The sequence below is a fragment of the Rutilus rutilus genome, assembly GCF_951802725.1.
Source record: "Rutilus rutilus genome assembly, chromosome: 3".
Lineage (NCBI taxonomy): Eukaryota > Metazoa > Chordata > Actinopteri > Cypriniformes > Leuciscidae > Rutilus > Rutilus rutilus.
The window spans coordinates 57,145,114-57,164,484 of record NC_140211.1 but is presented as its reverse complement, the minus strand read 5'-3'; the positions used below and the strand labels follow the sequence as shown (position 1 = coordinate 57,164,484).

Below are 19,371 nucleotides of genomic sequence, written 5' to 3'. Positions count from 1 at the left end.
TGGGCGTATACGCTCATGATGCTCAAATAGGGGGTGTATACGCTCATGATGCTCAAATAGGGAGTGTATCCCCTCATGATGCTCAAATATGGGGCGTATCCGCTCATGATGCTCAAATAGGGGGTGTATACGCTCATGATGCTCAAATGGTGGGCGTATCCGCTCATGATGTTCAAATAGAGAGTGTATCCCCTCATGATGCTCAAATAGTGGGCGTATACGCTCATGATGCTCAAATAGCGGGTGTATACGCTCATGATGCTCAAATGGTGGGCGTATCCGCTCATGATGTTCAAATAGAGAGTGTATCCCCTCATGATGCTCAAATAGTGGGCGTATATGCTCATGATGCTCAAATAGGGAGTGTATCCCCTCATGATGCTCAAATATGGGGCGTATCCGCTCATGATGCTCAAATAGGGGGTGTATACGCTCATGATGCTCAAATGGTGGGCGTATCCACTCATGATGTTCAAATAGAGAGTGTATCCCCTCATGATGCTCAAATAGTGGGCGTATACGCTCATGATGCTCAAATAGGGGGTGTATACGCTCATGATGCTCAAATAGTGGGTGTATCCGCTCATGATGCTCAAATAGTGGGCGTATCCACTCATGATGCTCAAATAGGGGGCGTATCCGCTCATGATGCTCAAATAGTGGGCGTATCCGCTCATGATGCTCAAATAGTGGGCGTATCCACTCATGATGCTCAAATAGTGGGCGTATCCGCTCATGATGCTCAAATAGTGGGCGTATCCACTCATGATGCTCAAATAGGGGGCGTATCCGCTCATGATGCTCAAATAGTGGGCGTATCCACTCATGATGCTCAAATAGTGGGCGTATCCACTCATGATGCTCAAATAGGGGGCGTATCCGCTCATGATGCTCAAATAGTGGGCGTATCCGCTCATGATGCTCAAATAGGGGGCGTATCCGCTCATGATGCTCAAATAGTTGGCGTACCCACTCATGATGCTCATATAGTTGGCGTACCCCTTCATGATGCTCATATAGTGGGCATATCCGCTCATGATGCTCAAATAGGGGGCGTACCCCCTCATGATGCTCAAATAGGGGGCGTATCCACTCATGATGCTCAAATAGTGGGCATACCCCCTCATGATGCTCAAATAGTGGGCGTATACGCTCATGATGCTCAAATAGTGGGCGTACCCCCTCATGATGCTCAAATAGTGGGTGTATACGCTCATGATGCTCAAATAGGGGGCGTATCCATTCACGATGGGTGCGAAGAGAGAATGAGCAAGCAGGAAATTTGTAGAAAGACTACAACAGATGCATTAACAGCCGTTCATTAAAATTTTAAAGTTTATAACACCGAACATCTGAATTGGTGTGAACAGGCCGTAATCCTACTTTTTTACGTTTTCCATTGTCGGGTTCATCTGAATTTCCCACAATGTGAAAGTTGGTCACTGTGACCACTTCCGGACAGCCTGTAGACTACGTGATTGTCTAAATCGCCTCCAGCATGAAAGGCAGTGATACGGCTTCCCTCCATTGTACACTCTTTTATGTTTTTTCAGGTTTCCAGACTCCGAGAACCCCTTTAGCATTTGAAAGGTTTTTCTACAATATGGATTCTTTTGTGCCGCTCCAAGTCTTTGGCTCTCATGAAGGAATTTCCACATTCAGAGCACACAAGACTTCACACCGCTATGAATTTTCTGGTGCTGTTTACAATAGTCAAGAAATAGGAATATTTTCCCGCATATAGAGCACAAATAAGGCTGCTCATTTGAGTGCGTTTTCAGGTGTCTTTTCAGCAGTGAATCCAAAACAAATTTTTGACCACACTCCCCACAGCCTAATGACTTTTCTCCAGAGTGAAACTGCAGGTGAAATGTGAGACTTTGCACCTGGGTGAAACCTTTACCACACAGATGGCATGAGAAAGGCCTCTACCCTGTGTGAATTCTTATGTGATGCTTTAGATGTCCTCGTTGAGTAAAGCTCTTCCCACATTGAGGGCATGTGAACGGCTTCTCTCCAGTGTGAATTCTTATGTGACCATCAAGATGTCCTTTAGTTGGGAAAGTCTTCCCACACTGAGGGCAAGTGTAAGGACTATCACTAGTGTGACCTTTTATGTGAATATTAAGACTTCCTTTACGTGTGAAACACTTTCCACATTGAGGACATGCAAAAGGCCTCTCACCTGTGTGAATTCCTATGTGTTCCCTAAGGTGTGCTTTAGATATGAAACGCTTTCCACACTGAGGGCAAGTGTAAAGCCTCTCTTTGGTGTGACTTCTAATGTGAATATTAAGGTTTCCTTTCCGTGTGAAACTCTTTCCACATTGAGGGCATGTGAAAGGCCTCTCACCATTGTGAGTTTCTAAGTGTTCCTTAAGGTGTCCTTTAGATGTGTAAGTCTTTCCACACTGCGGGCACATGAAAGGCCTCTCTCGGGTGTGAATTTTAATGTGAACGTTAAGGTTTCCTTTACTCATGAAACCCTTTCCACACCGAGGGCATGTGAATGGCCTCTCACCAGTGTGAGTTATTATATGAGCCCTAAGGTGGCCTTTTTGTGTGAAAGTCTTATCACACTGAGAGCATTTGTAAGGCCTCTCACCGGTGTGGATCCTTATGTGACAATTCAGGTGTCCTTTTTGGGAGAAAGTCCTTCCACAATGGTGGCATGCGAAAGAATTTGTGGCTTCTGTGCTTTCTTGATTCAAACCCACCTCAGTTTGTGAACAACTAAAAGAGAATTCTCCATTCATGAAAGTGGGAGATTCATGATTCTCGGCCTGATTTTCCTCGTTCGATTCCATCGGTTCTAAAATAAACATAGTATTCATATCAATAATCAATTCAAGAAGGACAAATGCTAAATTAAAGGAAGTTTATTAGCAATAAACATAAACACATATTCAACTGATGCAGTTCAAGTAATACAGTTCTTATAACTAAAGCCACCAAATCTGGTAAACAGCCTGAAACTTTGTTACCTTAATGCAGTGGTTCTCAATTCCAGTCCTTGGGACCCGCTGCTCTGCACATTTTGTATGTCTCCCTTATTTAACACACCTGAACCAGATCATCAGCTCATTAGGAGAGACTCCATGAACTGAACTGAGTGTGTCAGATAAGAGAGACATACAAAATGTGCAGAGCAAGGGGTCCCGAGGACTGGAATTGAGAACCACTGCCTTAATGCAAGGTTGTCAAACAGTTCCTGGAAGGGAACCCTAATTAGCTTCAGCCCTAATTAAACACACCTGAACCAGGTAATCAAGGTCTTCAGGATTACTAAAAACTCCCGGCCTGGTGTTTTAAAGCTGGCTGGAGCTCCACAATGAAGGAGGAGTGTTAGAGACGTGCCTTAGGCTACGTTCACACGCAGTCCAAATCCGATTGTGTATCCGATTTGAAACTGATCTAAATGACTGACAATGCAGCACTGTTCCTGCAGAGACTTTCAGTATGTTTCCTATAACAGCATCTGACCTTTATGTTTTATGTGGCATGAGAAAGTCACATTTAAGCAAAATCCAATCAAAGCAGTCAGACTGAAAAGGATTTCCAGAAATGCGATTTGAATAGGATTTCAAACCACATGTAAATGTAGCTCGAAACGGATTTGTAAAAATCACATTTCATGAGATGTTTTGCCATTCACACTTGGTAAATCTGATCTGATTTCAATCGGATATGCACAAAAATCTTGATTTGGACTGACAGTCTGAACGAGGCATTAATGGCTCCACAGTAGTGATTACTAAGCAATCATAAATGGACACCAACCTCTTTGTTCTTCCACATCTTCATCATTCATTTCGCATGATTCAGCATCATTGATCTCTCCACTCTCTTCAACGAATTCCATCTTTAGGACAGTGTCACGTAGAATGTGTTTTAACACCAGACTTGATTCTTGCTGGCTAGAACCAAATTGGCCCCTTTGGAGGGAATACTTCCAGCATTTATTGGCGAACTGCGGTGTGAGTTGCTTCACTCCATATTGTGTTTGCTGTTTGGCATGGAGGACTACAGGATCAAACCTGTGGAAATAAATAACCAATTCCTATATTATACTGCCACCTGTTAACATGCAGTCGGATGACATTGTTACTGTAGCTCAAACAGTAGAGCGTTGGTGCATGGGTTCGATTCCCAGGGAAAGCAAGAACTGATAAGAATGTAAATGTGTACCTTGAAATGCAATGCAAGTCGCTTTGGATAAAAGCTTCTGCCAAATGCATAAATGTAAATGTACTTACGACACTTAGGGTGTATGCTGTGTACCTCCCTCATGAATCACTAATGGATGTACTGTACCCATACCAACTTCAAATACCACATGGCATGCAGATAGCAAATAGCAGATAGCTGCCATGTAGACTTTACAGAGAGAAAAAGCAACAGATGTGTCAGTGGCTATAGTGGCTCATAATGAACCCTCAGTGAAAAGAACAGCAGGCACTGCACAATTGCTATCGATGCGAACAGTTCTGCGTCAACGCTTCCAAATGCCTCCCAGATCTGTTTCAGTACCTCCCACAGGTATTGAAACAGATCTGGGAGGCATTTGGAAGCGTTGACGTAGAACTGTTCGCATCAATAGAAATTGTGCAGTGCCTGCTGTTCTTTTAAATGCCAACTTGTTTGTCATAGTAATTGTGGCCGAGAGCTGTGGGAACGGAGCGATCCTGGTTCCCGCCTCCTTCTTCCCGGGTTTCGGTAGGGCTGCACGATAATGGTTAAACTGATAATCATGATTATTTTGCTCAAAATTATTCTCATTTGAGAAACTACAGAGAAAGAGAAGAGACAGTTAACGGTTAATATATATAAACCGCAAAATACGCGCAGATTTGGCTTACACGAATTTCCCCAGCAAAGTGAGTAAACATAATAACATGACAAATTGGCCAGTGATTTGACAGCGTTACCCGCCAAAGTTCATTTTTAGGCACATTTGGCGGGTTGGCGGGTGTTATTTTCAAAGCATCAGACTTCATTTAACCAACTATGACAACTTCCTCAGACAGCAAGTCAATACAAATGGCATGATTTTACGTTAGATGAGTGCTTTGTGATGCGTCTTCACATTAGATCTTCTAAGCGACACCGCTTAGATCTTCAATCGCTGTGGAGATCAGGGGCCTCATTTATAAAGCTTGCGTATGCACAAAACGGAGCTGAAAACATGCGTACGCCAGTTCCTGCGCAAAAGGTGGGATTTATGAAGAAAAACTTGACGTGAAAATATGCGCACCTACACGCAAACTCTGACCCATGCGTACGCACATTTTGGAGACGGAGCAGTTTGGCGACACCGATGGTGAGTTGGAGTTAAATGTCTTTTTGGTCACTTTTAGAATTTAGAACTAAAATTAAACATAATACAGAAAGATAATACAAATATAATTTCCCTCACCAAGCCTGTCACTTGAAGCAAATATCCATTCCTTCTTATGTCCGCGCCAGCGAGCGCGTTGGGCCGTTTAGTGAAACTGACGCAGTTTAAATAAATAAAATAATGATTTAAACTATGTTTTACTTCTGATATAAACATTTAGATTAAATATGCCATTCAAATTATGGAGTTAAACACTTAAACATGAAATCATACTGAAAAGTTACAACATTTTTTTATATTCAATTCAATCAATAGAAATATTTGTTGTGGATGCGATTGTTTTTGAACACTTTTCCTGTGGCGTGCTGCGTTTTAATGTTTTAACCACAGAGATAATTGCTTATCATGATAATACCAGATTGTCTGAGAAAATAGTTTCGTGCAAATAATGCCCAAGGCCTATCTGTTTCCATTAAAAATATAAATCAATTAAAAATACAATTCGGCAAGTGGAAAAGATTGAGAAAAACTTTCTCTGAAATGTATTTTACACTATTTGATTTATGTAGGCTATTCAAAAACAAGGCAAGGATAACTACTTGATTTGTATTAATGTAATGTTTCTTGTACCGTTTATATCATTTGCATATGATTATTCATCCACGTGATAACGTTTAAGTTATCACGTGGATGAATAATCATATGCAAATGATATGTAGATGAGGATCTGCATAGTAAAACTAGGCGTTGTAAGCTCCATATATGGTTATTTCGGGTGGAGACGCATGTACGCACAATCTTCCGCTGACTGGGATTTATAAAGTGAATTCTGCGCAGGTACTGGCGTACGCACGGTTTTATAAGTATGAATATTTTTTTGCGTACGCCATTTTTGGCTTTTGTGCGTACGTACACTTTTAGTAAGGTTCCTACGCACAGTTTTATAAATGAGGCCCCAGAGCTTTTTCCGTAGTGTAGAGCGAGTGTGCGCAGGGTTGCCAGATTGCACTGATTAAGTAAAACACTGGGCATAAAATGTAAGAGTAAAGCTCTGTTTGGGTGATTTGGGAGATTTAAGCTATTTAGATCTGGCAACCACAAACATAAATGCTAGTGGGGACTTGTTAACAATGCAAGATAATGCAAAAGTCTAATAAAAAAAAAGCGTTTTCAGGATAAAAAACGAGCGGGCAAATATCGCAACGATTTTTTTTTATTAATCGAGAGAGGCAGATATCGTTATCGCGATTAAAATACGATTAATCGTGCAGCCCTAGGTTTCGGCACCACTGTAATAAAGTTCAAGCTTAGGGAAGAAAAAGGCGAGAAGGCTTTCATCTTCCACTGTCGCCACTCCTCTTTTTATCCTTCCGGAGCTCCTCCGTGGGCCTCAAAACTGGTGCATAAAAGCGACTAATGACATGAAATCCAAGCACTTATGCGGCTCATCATGGGTTTCAGAGGTCTAAGAGCAGCTGATATGTAAATGTGGTAAAATGAAAAAGAAGGTTCTCTGCGCTTCTGCAATCCACAACAATCTGGTGCAACCAGGGCAGGACAAAACAAAGCAGAAAAAAGGAATCGCCGGTGCAGCACAGATGTCTTCTTATTAATTAATTTATTTAAGGTGCATAACAATGACTTACGTTTCGATGTAAAGTTACATCTTCATCAGAGTCCTCGAGGACTAGAGGACTTAATAAGAAGACATCTGTGCTGCACCGGCGATTCCTTTTCATGTAAATGTGGGAGTTTCTATGAGTATGGTACTCCTATTTTCACATTTGCCTTTGGTGAAGCCGCACCCAAGTTTCCTGCAATAGCACTGCAGAGCAAGTATTTTAAAAATGTAATATGGCAATAAGGAAATAAATAATAACAAAAAAAACAATGCATTATGTTTTCTTTTGCTTAGTTGTAAATTAAATTAAAACTGGCCATGATGTAAACCACTGGGATATCACTGGTTGTCATTCACTGTATTCCCCAAGGGGAAGTGCTTAGGGAAGTTTACGAGTGTATGTCTAAAGTGGAGTTAAACACAGCCCTGGAGTCCTGAGTTATTTTTATTCGCCTATTGTTTATCAGCCTGGAATTGTCTTGCAAACAGCACTGGAGCCCTGTATTGGTCGTCTACTTGGAGACAGATATTATGATTTATCTGTTACTATATATATATTTTTTTGATATAATGTTTGAGAGCCTGATTACAAAAACAAAAGTGTCATCATTAAGCCATGTCCCAAGCACTTCAACATAAATCCAACATAATACAGTAGCCTAGTTTTAACCAGTGTAAGTTTTAAAATTAATTTTACATCCTATTGCCCAACTTTCTTTATAAAAAAAAAAAGTCCTTACAAATAAATGAAATAATGCTTAAATAAGTCCTATGGATAAATAAAATGGAATAGCCTCCGCATGGACAATAATTAAATGATTTGAATTAAACCATATTGTTGATGGAAATAGGTAATACAAGAAAAATAAAAGTGCTAGTCATTATTTATAAGGCATCAATGTTTTTAGTCTTTGGCAATGCAATATTACTTCCACATTGATTTTACATTACAAAAGCAAAACAGCTTCATTAATTTTGCCATGTTGCTGGAGCACACTTATAAAAAGCAAAACCACGTTTAAACGTTTTCTGTCGATTTATGCACTTGGAAACACTGAAGAATACTCACCTCGCTTACTTCCTCAGACTGATGAACCAACCAACCAACCGTCCGCGGAGCATCCGTAGTGACGTCACAGCACAAGCGGCCCAAAAAGCAAAATTAAAGTCCGACTTTTACTCAGCTGATAATATAGCCAAAATCGCATTAAGCATAATACATAATTGTCTACAACTACAAGGGTACCAAAGGGCGCATGTTTTTGGTGAAAAACAAATATTTAACTATTAGAATATGGACCGTGACCTACAACTACCACTTAAAAAAACACATACTAGCCTACAAACATATGGCATTTAATGAAAAATTATTTGATTTAATATTTTTGACAATTCATCTATTTAAATGTTTATTTTTATCATAATTGCAATATCCCATCAACAAGAATGATAATAAAAAATAAAAAATAAAAAAAACTGTCAGACTGCATTAGCTGAACGACTTCCAGTCGTAAGTACTGTAGTATTTACGAACTTTAAATCTTGACATAAATCAGTCAAACATTAAGCTTATTTAAATGCCTGCAGTAACCATAAAATAACCACGTTTTATCGATAGAATTTATTTTAGTGCATACATAAATGTCAATGAATGGACAATATGTGTTATTCGACCGACACATAATTTGATGAAAACGCGATAGATCTGTTACGGTAATAAGTGCGTCACCAGTCTGATGTCAGTGTTGCCAAGTCCGTGGTTTTCCTACGGAATTAACCTAACTGTTGCAGTGATTGGGATTGTTTTGCTTAGCAATTGGGCGGGTTTTGTTGTGCAGACCTGGCAACCCGCTGGCCATTCCTGCAGTTATATGTTTACTACTATAAATTCGCCGAAATAATGTACGCTTTTTGACAAACAACGAGCTTCGCCATTGTCAATTATGCTGTACTATAAACCCTCCCTTTTAAATCTGTGCAGATGGTGTTTTACAGAGAAATTCTTGTCGAGAAGAGGACTGTCAACTACACAAAGTATTTTCTTGTTATTAAAAGTCATTATGTTTTTGCTGTACAGTCATGTTTCAGATAGCAATGTCATTAGTGACAGCCGTGCACATTTATAGAGAACATTGTGATTATTAATAACTGTTTCTGCACTAGTCTTTATCTTCGAGTAAAAACATTATTAAAACGAGGTAAACCTACCGGAGAAGCAGCAAAACTGCTAATTTGTGTAGTGTGCACAGACAGTAATGTAGGTGGTGGTTGGTCTGTAATGCTGTTATTTATTTATTTTACCCAGAGTCTTACAATAATACTTTTCCTCAGATCTGTCAAGGACAAACCTTCCCCATCAAAAGATTTTGACACATTTCCCTCATGCACAGAAGAATGCTGCATTTCTTTCACAATTCATTTATCCGTGAGTATTGTTTTCTTTCTTTCTTTCTTTACAGAAATTTCTCAGTGAAAGTGAATTTTTGAAACATTTTGACCTGATAGAACTGCATGTGGGGGAACACGACGAGGGCTGTTTGGAGGAAGCCGTGACAATGTTCACCAGCAGACCCTGGAGGATATTGCAGAACATATCAGAGAACGCAAGTTCAAAAGAGTTGTGGTGATGGCGGGAGCGGGCATTAGCACTCCCAGTGGAATCCCAGACTTCAGGTAAAGTAGGACTCAAAAGACTGTTGTCCCCTAATTAGGGGTGTAATGGTACACGAATTAAATCCAAACTGTCACGGTTCGGTGCATTAAAGCAACACTATGTAACATTTTTTTACCTTAAAATAATGTTTCCAAAATCGTTTCAGTGGTTCAAGTCGTAACAGGGAAAGGCACTTATGCCTCCGCTTTGCGGTCCTTTATCTGCTATTACCACACTGATATGGTGATGCCAGATCGGGTAGCGTTTCTGTAGTTCTAATGAGACATAAGAAAACTACAAATTTGACTTGCTTTACGGCAAGCGCTACAATAGTCTTTTTAGTTTAGTTTTTCTTCGTTTCTGATGTAGCAATACATCATACTTTCATGAAATCATGCATCATACTCTACCTTGTCTGTGGACATCGTTCATTCCAAAGCCGGTGCTGGATAAACAGTGGGCGTGCGTGCGACAGCAGGCTGCGGTAGGCTAAATGATTTACGACAGCGGTAATGGACAATTCCGCTTCCAACCTGTAGGGGGGCCGCAGAGGAAAAGTTCCATAGTGTTGCTTTAAGTCAGACAACGAATAGAATCAGTTACAGGCAATCCACACTCCAATCCAGAAGGGGGCGCGCGCGGTAATGCAACGTTGTTTGCTAACCACTACAACAGGAAAAAGAGCAGAAGAAGAGATAATCTATGCACAAACTCAAAACGAGTTCCCCGCCCATGACATGCAAGAAAAAAAAGAGTAAATCGTGCCCATGATTTATAAATCAAGGAAACATTTTTTTAAATCGTCCGCACGATTTAGTAAATCCAGTAAACAAATTAGTTATTTATTATCTAGTTACTGATTTAGTTACTAATTTAAGTAGCCAATACGCTGTGTTTCGATTCATTTTTTAATTTTTATTTAAATTTAAACTTCATGGAAAGGACCCGGGATGGCAGAAAGTTGCATCCTGTTTTTTTCTTTATTTTACAAAAGCACAATGTTTTGTTTTTATTATGACTGTACACAACTCTGTATGCAAGAATGTATAATTATTACATATAATGTAATTATAATATGTGATAATGATAATGTAGCTCATCTTATCTTATCTATTGTACTGAACTCATATCAAACCGTGACCCCAAAACCGAGATACGTACCGAACCGTGACTTCTGTGAACCGTTACACCCCTAATGCACCTTTGAGATGGTTGTGACTTTTCTCTAATCGTATTTCTCCCACAGATCGCCTGGCAGCGGCCTTTATGACAACCTTCAACAGTACAATCTGCCCTATGCAGAGGCCATATTTGAAATAAATTACTTCCATCACAATCCAAACCCTTTTTTCGCTCTAGCCAAAGAGCTTTATCCCGGTAATTACCAACCCAATCTGACACACTACTTCATTCGCCTGCTTCACGATAAGGGGCAACTGCTCAGGATGTACACGCAAAACATTGATGGACTGGAACGAAGTGAGTGACACCGACGTCCACATGTGTATGCCTGGAATCGGTGTAAATCATTTATAAATGTTATTTGCCTTTCATTGATTTCAGTGGCTGGCATTCCCCCGAACATGCTGGTTGAGGCACATGGAACATTTGCCACGGCCACATGCACAGTTTGCCGAAGGGATTACAAGGGAGAGGAACTCCGGGTAAGTATTTTCCGCTGAACTATGGCAGTGGTTTCTGAGGGGGGCGTAGATAGTTATAGTTATGTTACAGTAGATAGTTATGCAAAAGTATCACTCTTCAGGGTGTTACAAGACTGCCAAATTGAAGATAAATTGAAAGTATTTTTTATCTACATTAATCTATGGTATTGAATATTTTATCCCTGGAACTGCAGTTTTTTAAACTAGATTAGTAAAGTTTGATGACTAACTTTGGTGTTGGCTCGACAAAATCCTTAACTGAAAGTTTGAAATAACTTTTTCAACGAATTTTGAGATTTTGCTCAAAGAAGTCAATAAAATGTTATTCACATGTTCTAATCCATTGCTTATATTTTAGACATTTGCGAGTATATTTTAACACGTTACATTTTTTAGCAACATGTTTTAGCATGATTTAGCATGTTTGCTAGCATGTTTCTAACGTGATTAGCACATAGCTAGCATGTTTTAGTGTAATTTAACACATTCTTTGCATGTTTTAACATTTTAGCATTATTTAGCTTGTTGCTAGCATGTTTGTAGCATGATTTATCACATTACTGTTTTACCATGTTGCTAACATGATTTGGCATCTTGTTAGTTTTTCAGCACATTGATAGAATGTTTTATCATGTTGTTAGCATTATTTAGCACATTGCTAACATGTTTTAGCAAGATTTGCTCGCATGATTTAACACGTTGCTAGTATGTTGCTAGCATGATTTAACCTATTGTTTAATTTTTTTATCAAGTTGTTAACATATTTTAACACATTATTACATGTCAACAATGTGTTCAAATATGCCGTCAACTTACTAAAACGCTAGAAAGTTGTTAACATGATTTAGCATGATTAAGCACATTTGCTAGCATGTTTCTAGCGTGATTAGCACATAGCTAACATGTTTTATTATTATTTAACACATTGCTAGCATGTTTTAACATGTTAGCATGATTTAGCACGTTTGCTAGCATGTTTTAACATGTAAGCATGATTTAGCCCATTTGTTAGCATGTTTCTAACGTGATTAGCACATAGCTAGCATGTTTGTAGCATGATTTAATTGCTGTTTTAGCATTTTGGTAACATGATTTGGCATGTTGCTAGTATGTTTCAGCACATTGATAGTTTTATCATGTTGCTAGCATGTTTTAGCAAGCTGCTAGCATTATTTAGAACATTTCTAGCATGTTTCGTTTTTATATATATGAACTCAATATTACACGTTTACTATGGTACTTTTTTAATGTTTTTATTTTTATTATGGTAACTTACACTGTCGTGTTAGCTGACACCTTCATGTTGTATTATGTTAGTTTAACAAAATCTTCTGCTATTCATACATGCGTCTAACTACAGTTGCAGACGCTCAGTCAACTTGCTCTCGAATGTTTACGGACCAGCTTTGACTGTTCCAATATGGCAGACGGCTAACGTATAGCGACCCATAGAAACAACCGCTAATGAGGCATCTATGTATATATCTATATCTATTTCTATATCTATGGTTTTACCATGTTGTTAGCATGATTTAACACTTTTCTAGCATGTTTTAGCATTATTTAGCATATTGCTAATATGTTTTAGCATGTTGCTAGCATGATTTAGCATGTTAGTATGTTTCAGCATGTTGATCAAATGTTTAAGCATGTTGCTAGCATGATTTAGTACACTGCTATCATGTTGGTAATGTGATTTAATACATTGCTAACACTTTTTAACATGTTTGCTAACAGCACAGATAGATAGATAGATATAATAAAGACAACATAATAAACCCATAACTGACCAACTCATTTAAAAACAAGCATGTCACAACCTAAATATTTTGCTGTGATTTGGAAATGTATTTTTGATGGTTGTGAAGCTACTCCTGACGTATGGTTGTCTCCCAATAGAATGACATCATGGAAGGAAAAATACCCAAATGCTCCACTTGTAAAGGAGTCATCAAGCCTGACATCGTGTTCTTCGGCGAGGAGCTTCCTCAGCCGTTCTTCAGTTACCTGAGAGACTTCCCAATAGCAGATCTACTCATAGTCATGGGAACATCTCTAGAGGTGAGGAGAAGCGGCGGCGTCTGTTCATGAGCTCTTTGGAAAGATTTGCAGTGAATGAATTGCAGTGTGAGACCGAGACCATACTTTACATATAAAATCAGTGTTTTATGTGTCTGTGGGCCATGTCTGGATCGTATGGGAGCCCATTTCTGCCACACGAGAACAGAATAATGCTCTGGTAAATCATTAGGATATAAAAAGTTGAAATTATGACATACTAAGTCACAATTATTAAACGAAAAGTCAATATTATTACATAGTGAGTAAAAATTATGACATATAAAGTCAAAGTTAAGTACTCAAATTCAATAAATAAAGTCCCCCTGTGGTGAAAATCCAGCTTTTAATGTAGTTTATATGTCTATGTGGTGTTTTTAATATACTTTAAGACTAACCTTGTGTAAATTCATAAGTCGACACCATTGGTGAGTATTTTCTCCTTAAAACTGCAGTGAACCAAAGACAGTCTCTAACCAATCAGATCAACGTGTGATCGTCAACCAGTGGATCTCTGAGCTGAGTGAGTGAGTGGAGGCGGGGCTCATTTGCATATTCATAGAACCACGTATACTAAATGAGGCAAGGGTGTCTATTACATTCAAAGCTAATTTATGTCATGAAGACATTTGTTTTCAAGGAAAAAACGTTTAAATATGCACAAATTAGTTGACCTGATTGGTTACAAGGTAGTTTGTGACGTCAGAAACACCAGCGATTTCAAACCGTGTGTTTTTGAGACTGTCTAAAACTGCAGTTTTAAGGAGAAAATACTCAGCAATGGTGTCGACTTATGAATTTGCACATGGTTTGTCTTAAAGCAGATTAAAAACACCACATAGACACATAAACAACATTAAAAGCTGGATTTTCACCACAGGAAGGACTTTAAGGAAACACATCACCAGCAGATGTCACTGTTGATTAATCTGGTGACTGCTTTTACACAGGCCTGTTCATGTGAATTGTTAGGTGGAGCCGTTCGCCAGCTTGGCCGGTGCCGTACGTGGTTCTGTGTCACGGCTTTTAATAAATCGGGACCTTGTGGGGCCGTTTTCCTGGGGGTCCCGTCACACTGATGTGGCCGAGCTGGGAGACGTAGTTAGTGGAGTAAAAAAACTGGTGGAGCTCCTTGGCTGGAAGCAGGAGTTAGAAACCCTAATGAATGCTGGCGGAGGAGACAAGGTGAGTTATAATCAATCTCTGTTCTTACATATATAAATCATATCATACCTGTGCTCAGCTGAACATTCATGAAATGTTGTATTCTATAATGGAGGAATAAATGTTTTATGCTCCTCTCGCTGTCATCTTTCATATACAGTCAAACCAAAAAATGATTCGGTAACACTTTACAATAAGGTTCATCAGTTAGCATCCTTAGTTAACATGAACTAAGAATGAACAATACATTTATTAATCTTAATGTTAATTTCAACATTTACTGATACGTTATTAAAATCAAAGGTTGTGTTTGTTAACATTAGTTAATGCACTGTGAACTAACATGAACAGCTGTATATTTATTAACTAACATTAACAAAGATTAATAAATACTCTAACAAATGTATTGCTCATTGTTAGTTCATGTTAGTTAATACATTAACTTATGTTAACTAATGAACCTTATTGTAAAGTGTTACCAATTATTCAGACACCAGATATAATTTTTTATATTTTTTTTACTAGTGTGTGCAGGACAATATAGTTCACTTATGTAAGTGAGGAGAGCAAAATAAACTGTGACATATTAAACCCAAAAATTCTTCATAAAGTGACTACCAGTAAAATTATACAAATTTGAGACTTAAAATTCCTCAGACACTTTGACATGAACATGTTTTGCTGAAGTGTTTTTTCTTTAATTGCTAATGTGACCTTTTTACACCACAGACTGAACAAAATTAAGCATTGCTTGGTAATTGGTGGAGCTAAATTGTGTAGTTAAATTTAACAGCTGACAGATGTTCAACATAATTCATGTGTGAGACAGTCTAACAGAAGGATGGACAAAACCAGTGAAATATCAACTGATTCTTGTCATATTTTATTACCATTTTCTAAACTATAGCGAATAAACTGTGATAATGTGAGAAATGTTGAAGGTTTGACTGCATATTATTTGCCAGAATGTTCTTCATGTCCTTAAAGGGATAGTTCACTTTGAAATAAAATTTTGGTATGTTTTAGCTTACCTCAAGGGCATCCAAGATGTAGGTGTCTTTTTTTCCGCAGTAGTTTCAATTTTTATATTTTTAGGTCAAACCGTTCTTGTCTGTCAGTCATATAATGCAGGTCGATGGTCACTGTCTCAAAACACAAGCACAGAGTCCAAATTAAAACAATTCCCCATCGTCCAAATTAAACAATTCCCCATCGTAAGTACACATTGATGGCCTAAGACACGAAACGAGCGGTTTGTGTGAGAAAACGAACAGTATTTATATCGTTGTTATCTCTTGAAAACAGCACACGTCCAAATGATCTGACGGCGCGGGCGGGTATAGATATATAAATAGATGTCGCCTTGGCTACTGCAGTTCATTGGAACGAAACCGTAGCCAAGCGACATCTAGTGTATACATCTATACCCGCCCGCGGGTGGGTATAGATGTATACACTAGATGTCGCCTTCGCTACTGCAGTTCATTGGAACGAAACCGTAGCCAAGGCGACATCTATGTATATATGTATACCCGCCCGCGCCGTCAGATCATTTGGACGTGTGCTGTTTTCAAGAGATAACAACGATATAAATACTGTTCGTTTTCTCACACAAACCGCTCGTTTCGTGTCTTAGGCCATCAATGTGTACTTATGATGGGGAATTGTTTCATTTGGACGATGGGGAATTGTTTTAATTTGGACTCTGTGCTTGTGTTTTGAGACAGTGACCATAGACCTGCATTATATGACTGACAGACAAGAACGGTTTGACCTAAAAATATCAAAATTGAAACTACTGCGGAAAAAAAGACACCTACATCTTGGATGCCCTTGAGGTAAGCTAAAACATATCAAAAATTAATTTCAAAGTGAACTATCCCTTTAATATTAAAGACTAGTCCAATTGATAAAACAGTTTAAAGCTTAACTTGAATTGTTTCTTTCTTTGTGAGGAAGCCCCGGGCATCTGAAGTTTTTTTTCTGTCCTTCCTGATAGGCTTCAATAAACAAGGAGGAGTGAACAACCAAATTTCATCTTGACACGGATCTGGAGACCCAGAATGGGATTGATTGTTCGTCGACCCCTTCGCTGAGCTCTTTCTCAGTAGTGAGCAGAAGTGCACATGTGGGAGTGAGTTTCATTTGTTGACTAGGTGTACTAATTAACCCATAAATGCGTGAATGTTTTAAATGAATCTGCATGATACGTGTATCTGACATTCAGCATTTGGCTCATCATTGTGTATCAGACATCGCCACCTTGAGGAATAAAGGTGAATTGCTCTTACTGAGTCTGAGATTGTATTTTTGTAGGGCAAAAAATATACTTACACTATTACATACCTCCTATATTGAAAAATAAGGACACAAAATGTATATATATATATATATATATAAAAAAAAAAAAATCTTGTTATGTTGTTTATAATGAATTGATTAAGGAATGCTCAAGGTTGATATCTAACTTTAGGAGTGTAGTGAATGACATCCCAGTCAATAAAGACCCGAAGTATGCGTTTAAGGGTTAAGTACATACTCTACATACTGTAAGCAATGTAAAAATTCACAAGCACTGTTTAAAATGATAAATACAATAATAATGTAGCTGACAATAGACACTAGTCAGGGCATGAATTTTACATGGGTTAATACAAGGCTGTAAAGGATAGACTAGCCTGGTAGGCGTCATCATCGTACAGTCTACACACATGTCGTTCAAGTTTATTAGATCCATGTTGTACAGTGTGATTTGTAATGATCTTAAAGGATTGCGCAGTCTGTGAGTTTGGATACAGTCATAAAAACATCCACTAAAAACCACTTTGATACCAGTTGGCAACTCCAGAAATGGCTCTATCATCATTGGATTAAAGACACACTTGGTTTGATATGTTCTCTTGGCTAATGTATTGTCATTCATACATTTAAGTGTCCAAATGTACTCACATACTTTGCCCTGTACATTTTCCAGTATTGTAACCATTCTTGATGTTGATTTACTTTATCTTAATATCACAGCTCAAGTTACTGGCCTTGCCCACATTTAGATGCGTCACTTCTGCAGTAAAAATAACAATGTCTAGCTAGCTTGGTTTGACATGTAACGCCTTGCATGACGGTTTTGACAACGCTTGATTGAAGGCAAAAGAAAAGCTCTGTGCTTGTCGCATTCAGAAACGACCATGAATTGACACACAATGAGGAAAATAGTTGGAGGCTGATAATGACTTTTTCAGAAGCCGAGGACTCATTGTTTGTCTGTTTCGTCCGTTTCGAAGGTGAACTGATCAGTTCATTGTCTCAATGTCTGAGAATGCCAAGTAAGTGACGAACACTACGTCTAGCTAATTCAGTTCGGTCTGTTGCTCGGTACTATACAAGGTCTGAAGCAAAACAATGCCCTCAATTATCCGACAATTCAAGATGCCAAGAAACAAAAATCCATGTTTCAGGAAGAAAATCATCTGACATGATGGCAGTGAAGAGACCGGAGCAGATATATATAATATAATGATACAACAGGATCTCTAGAGGTTAAACAAAAGTCGAGCAGCGGTATTTTGGATGCACTTACGGGCACGTATAAATTTGCAGGTTGGCTGTCATGGAGGAAAGCCATGAGATTGCTGTGGCCCGGACAAAAGAGCTTAATAGCTTAGTGTTGAAGAATGGCCTTATTTTCCAAATGAAGCAGTAGGGCCTGAATGACTGTTGTCATAATGTGGTGCAAAACATGATTATCCCACACACAAACTGTAGTATAACTCTATATATCTTGGGATCTTGAGTTGTCAACTATATATAATTCTTGGGAGATGGAAAAAAGTTTTTCATTTAATATCTATTGGTTCCATTTGTCATCGCCTTACTGAAGTGCAGGTACACAGATGTTTTTCTAAAGGCCCTGATATACTAAAGGGCAAAATCAAAGAGCGAAGTGGTGTGACGTCAATGAACAAAATCAGGCCAAAATGAAGTTCCAGTTGGAGTTTGTTTTGGGAGTTCAAAGTAACTTTTCAGAAAACTTCACTCCACCTGGCAAACAACTTCAAACTATGATTGGTCCATTGTGATGATGTAATAGATGGGTGTGGCTCTGAGGCTCCGCCTCTTTTGACGTGGAAATCTTCTCTGATTCATTTCTTCTGTTCAGTCGGTCAAGGTCAGAGATGAGAGTAAAAACCAGGGGGGTAATTGAGCGCTCGATTTCCGTACCACCCCCGGGAGCCGCCATTGGCTAACAAGCCTTCACCTGCTGTTAGCATCCCATTGACTCCCATTCATTTTGGCGCCACTTTGACAGCGAATAACTTTACATCTGAGGCGTTTAAAGACTCCATTTGTCCATGGTTTATTTCTAAAGAAACACAAAAATGTATAAAAGGCTCCATTACCTTGTATCTTACGTTATGGCCCGTAGAAGCAGTTTTTGTAAAAGTAGGCTAACGATTGCGTCATAACCACGCGACTCTCTGGAAATTACCGTAGAGACAGGAAGAAAAGCTCACAGACAATCGGGGGGAAATGGAGGCATAAAGTCCGATAAAGTCAAGGGAGAAGCCCATAGAGAGTCATGACCTTGCTCCTGCTCCTAGCTCATGGACAGCTCCTACTCACGCTTTCCGTCTCTGCAAGATTCGGAAGGGAATGGTTCAGATTTCGTTTGGCACAGCTACTAGAAAACTTACAACTGTCAGGCAGGCTGCTCACGTCACATCCACGTCGTCAAGCTCAGTTTGAGTCTGCGCAGTACGCTCGGCAATCAGGAAATGAGGGCTTCTAATGTGCTTCACTTCTCTCCGTTGAAACCTATGGGGTCGCTGTGTCCAGTTTATATACTGTCTATGGTAAAAACATGAACACACTGGAG

General features: G+C 39.0%; 2 protein-coding genes across 3 annotated transcripts; one reads left to right on the top strand and one right to left on the bottom strand.

The window, feature by feature from the left end:
* Window positions 1-1,244: 1,244 nt before the first annotated feature.
* Window positions 1,245-8,074, bottom strand: LOC311288038 (uncharacterized protein). Its single transcript, XM_084405244.1, has 3 exons — window positions 8,029-8,074; window positions 3,781-4,037; window positions 1,245-2,812 (listed from the first exon to the last, which is right to left on the bottom strand). Exons 2-3 carry the CDS (start codon window positions 3,860-3,862, stop codon window positions 1,929-1,931), a joined length of 966 nt encoding a protein of 321 aa, XP_084261370.1. The 5' UTR covers window positions 3,863-4,037; window positions 8,029-8,074; the 3' UTR covers window positions 1,245-1,928.
* A 704-nt stretch (window positions 8,075-8,778) lies between these two features.
* sirt3 (sirtuin 3) lies at window positions 8,779-16,788 on the top strand. 2 transcript variants are annotated; one of them, XM_084404291.1, is made up of 8 exons: window positions 8,779-8,993; window positions 9,291-9,384; window positions 9,465-9,632; window positions 10,859-11,091; window positions 11,176-11,276; window positions 13,176-13,337; window positions 14,307-14,519; window positions 16,498-16,788. In XM_084404291.1, the coding sequence occupies exons 1-8, from the start codon at window positions 8,903-8,905 to the stop codon at window positions 16,519-16,521; spliced, it is 1,086 nt and encodes a 361-aa protein (XP_084260417.1). In that variant the 5' UTR covers window positions 8,779-8,902; the 3' UTR covers window positions 16,522-16,788. The 2 variants fall into 2 exon arrangements, 1 of the variants encoding a protein (XP_084260417.1); XR_014626746.1 differs by having other exon boundaries at window positions 8,804-8,993; window positions 14,285-14,519.
* Window positions 16,789-19,371: the final 2,583 nt, after the last annotated feature.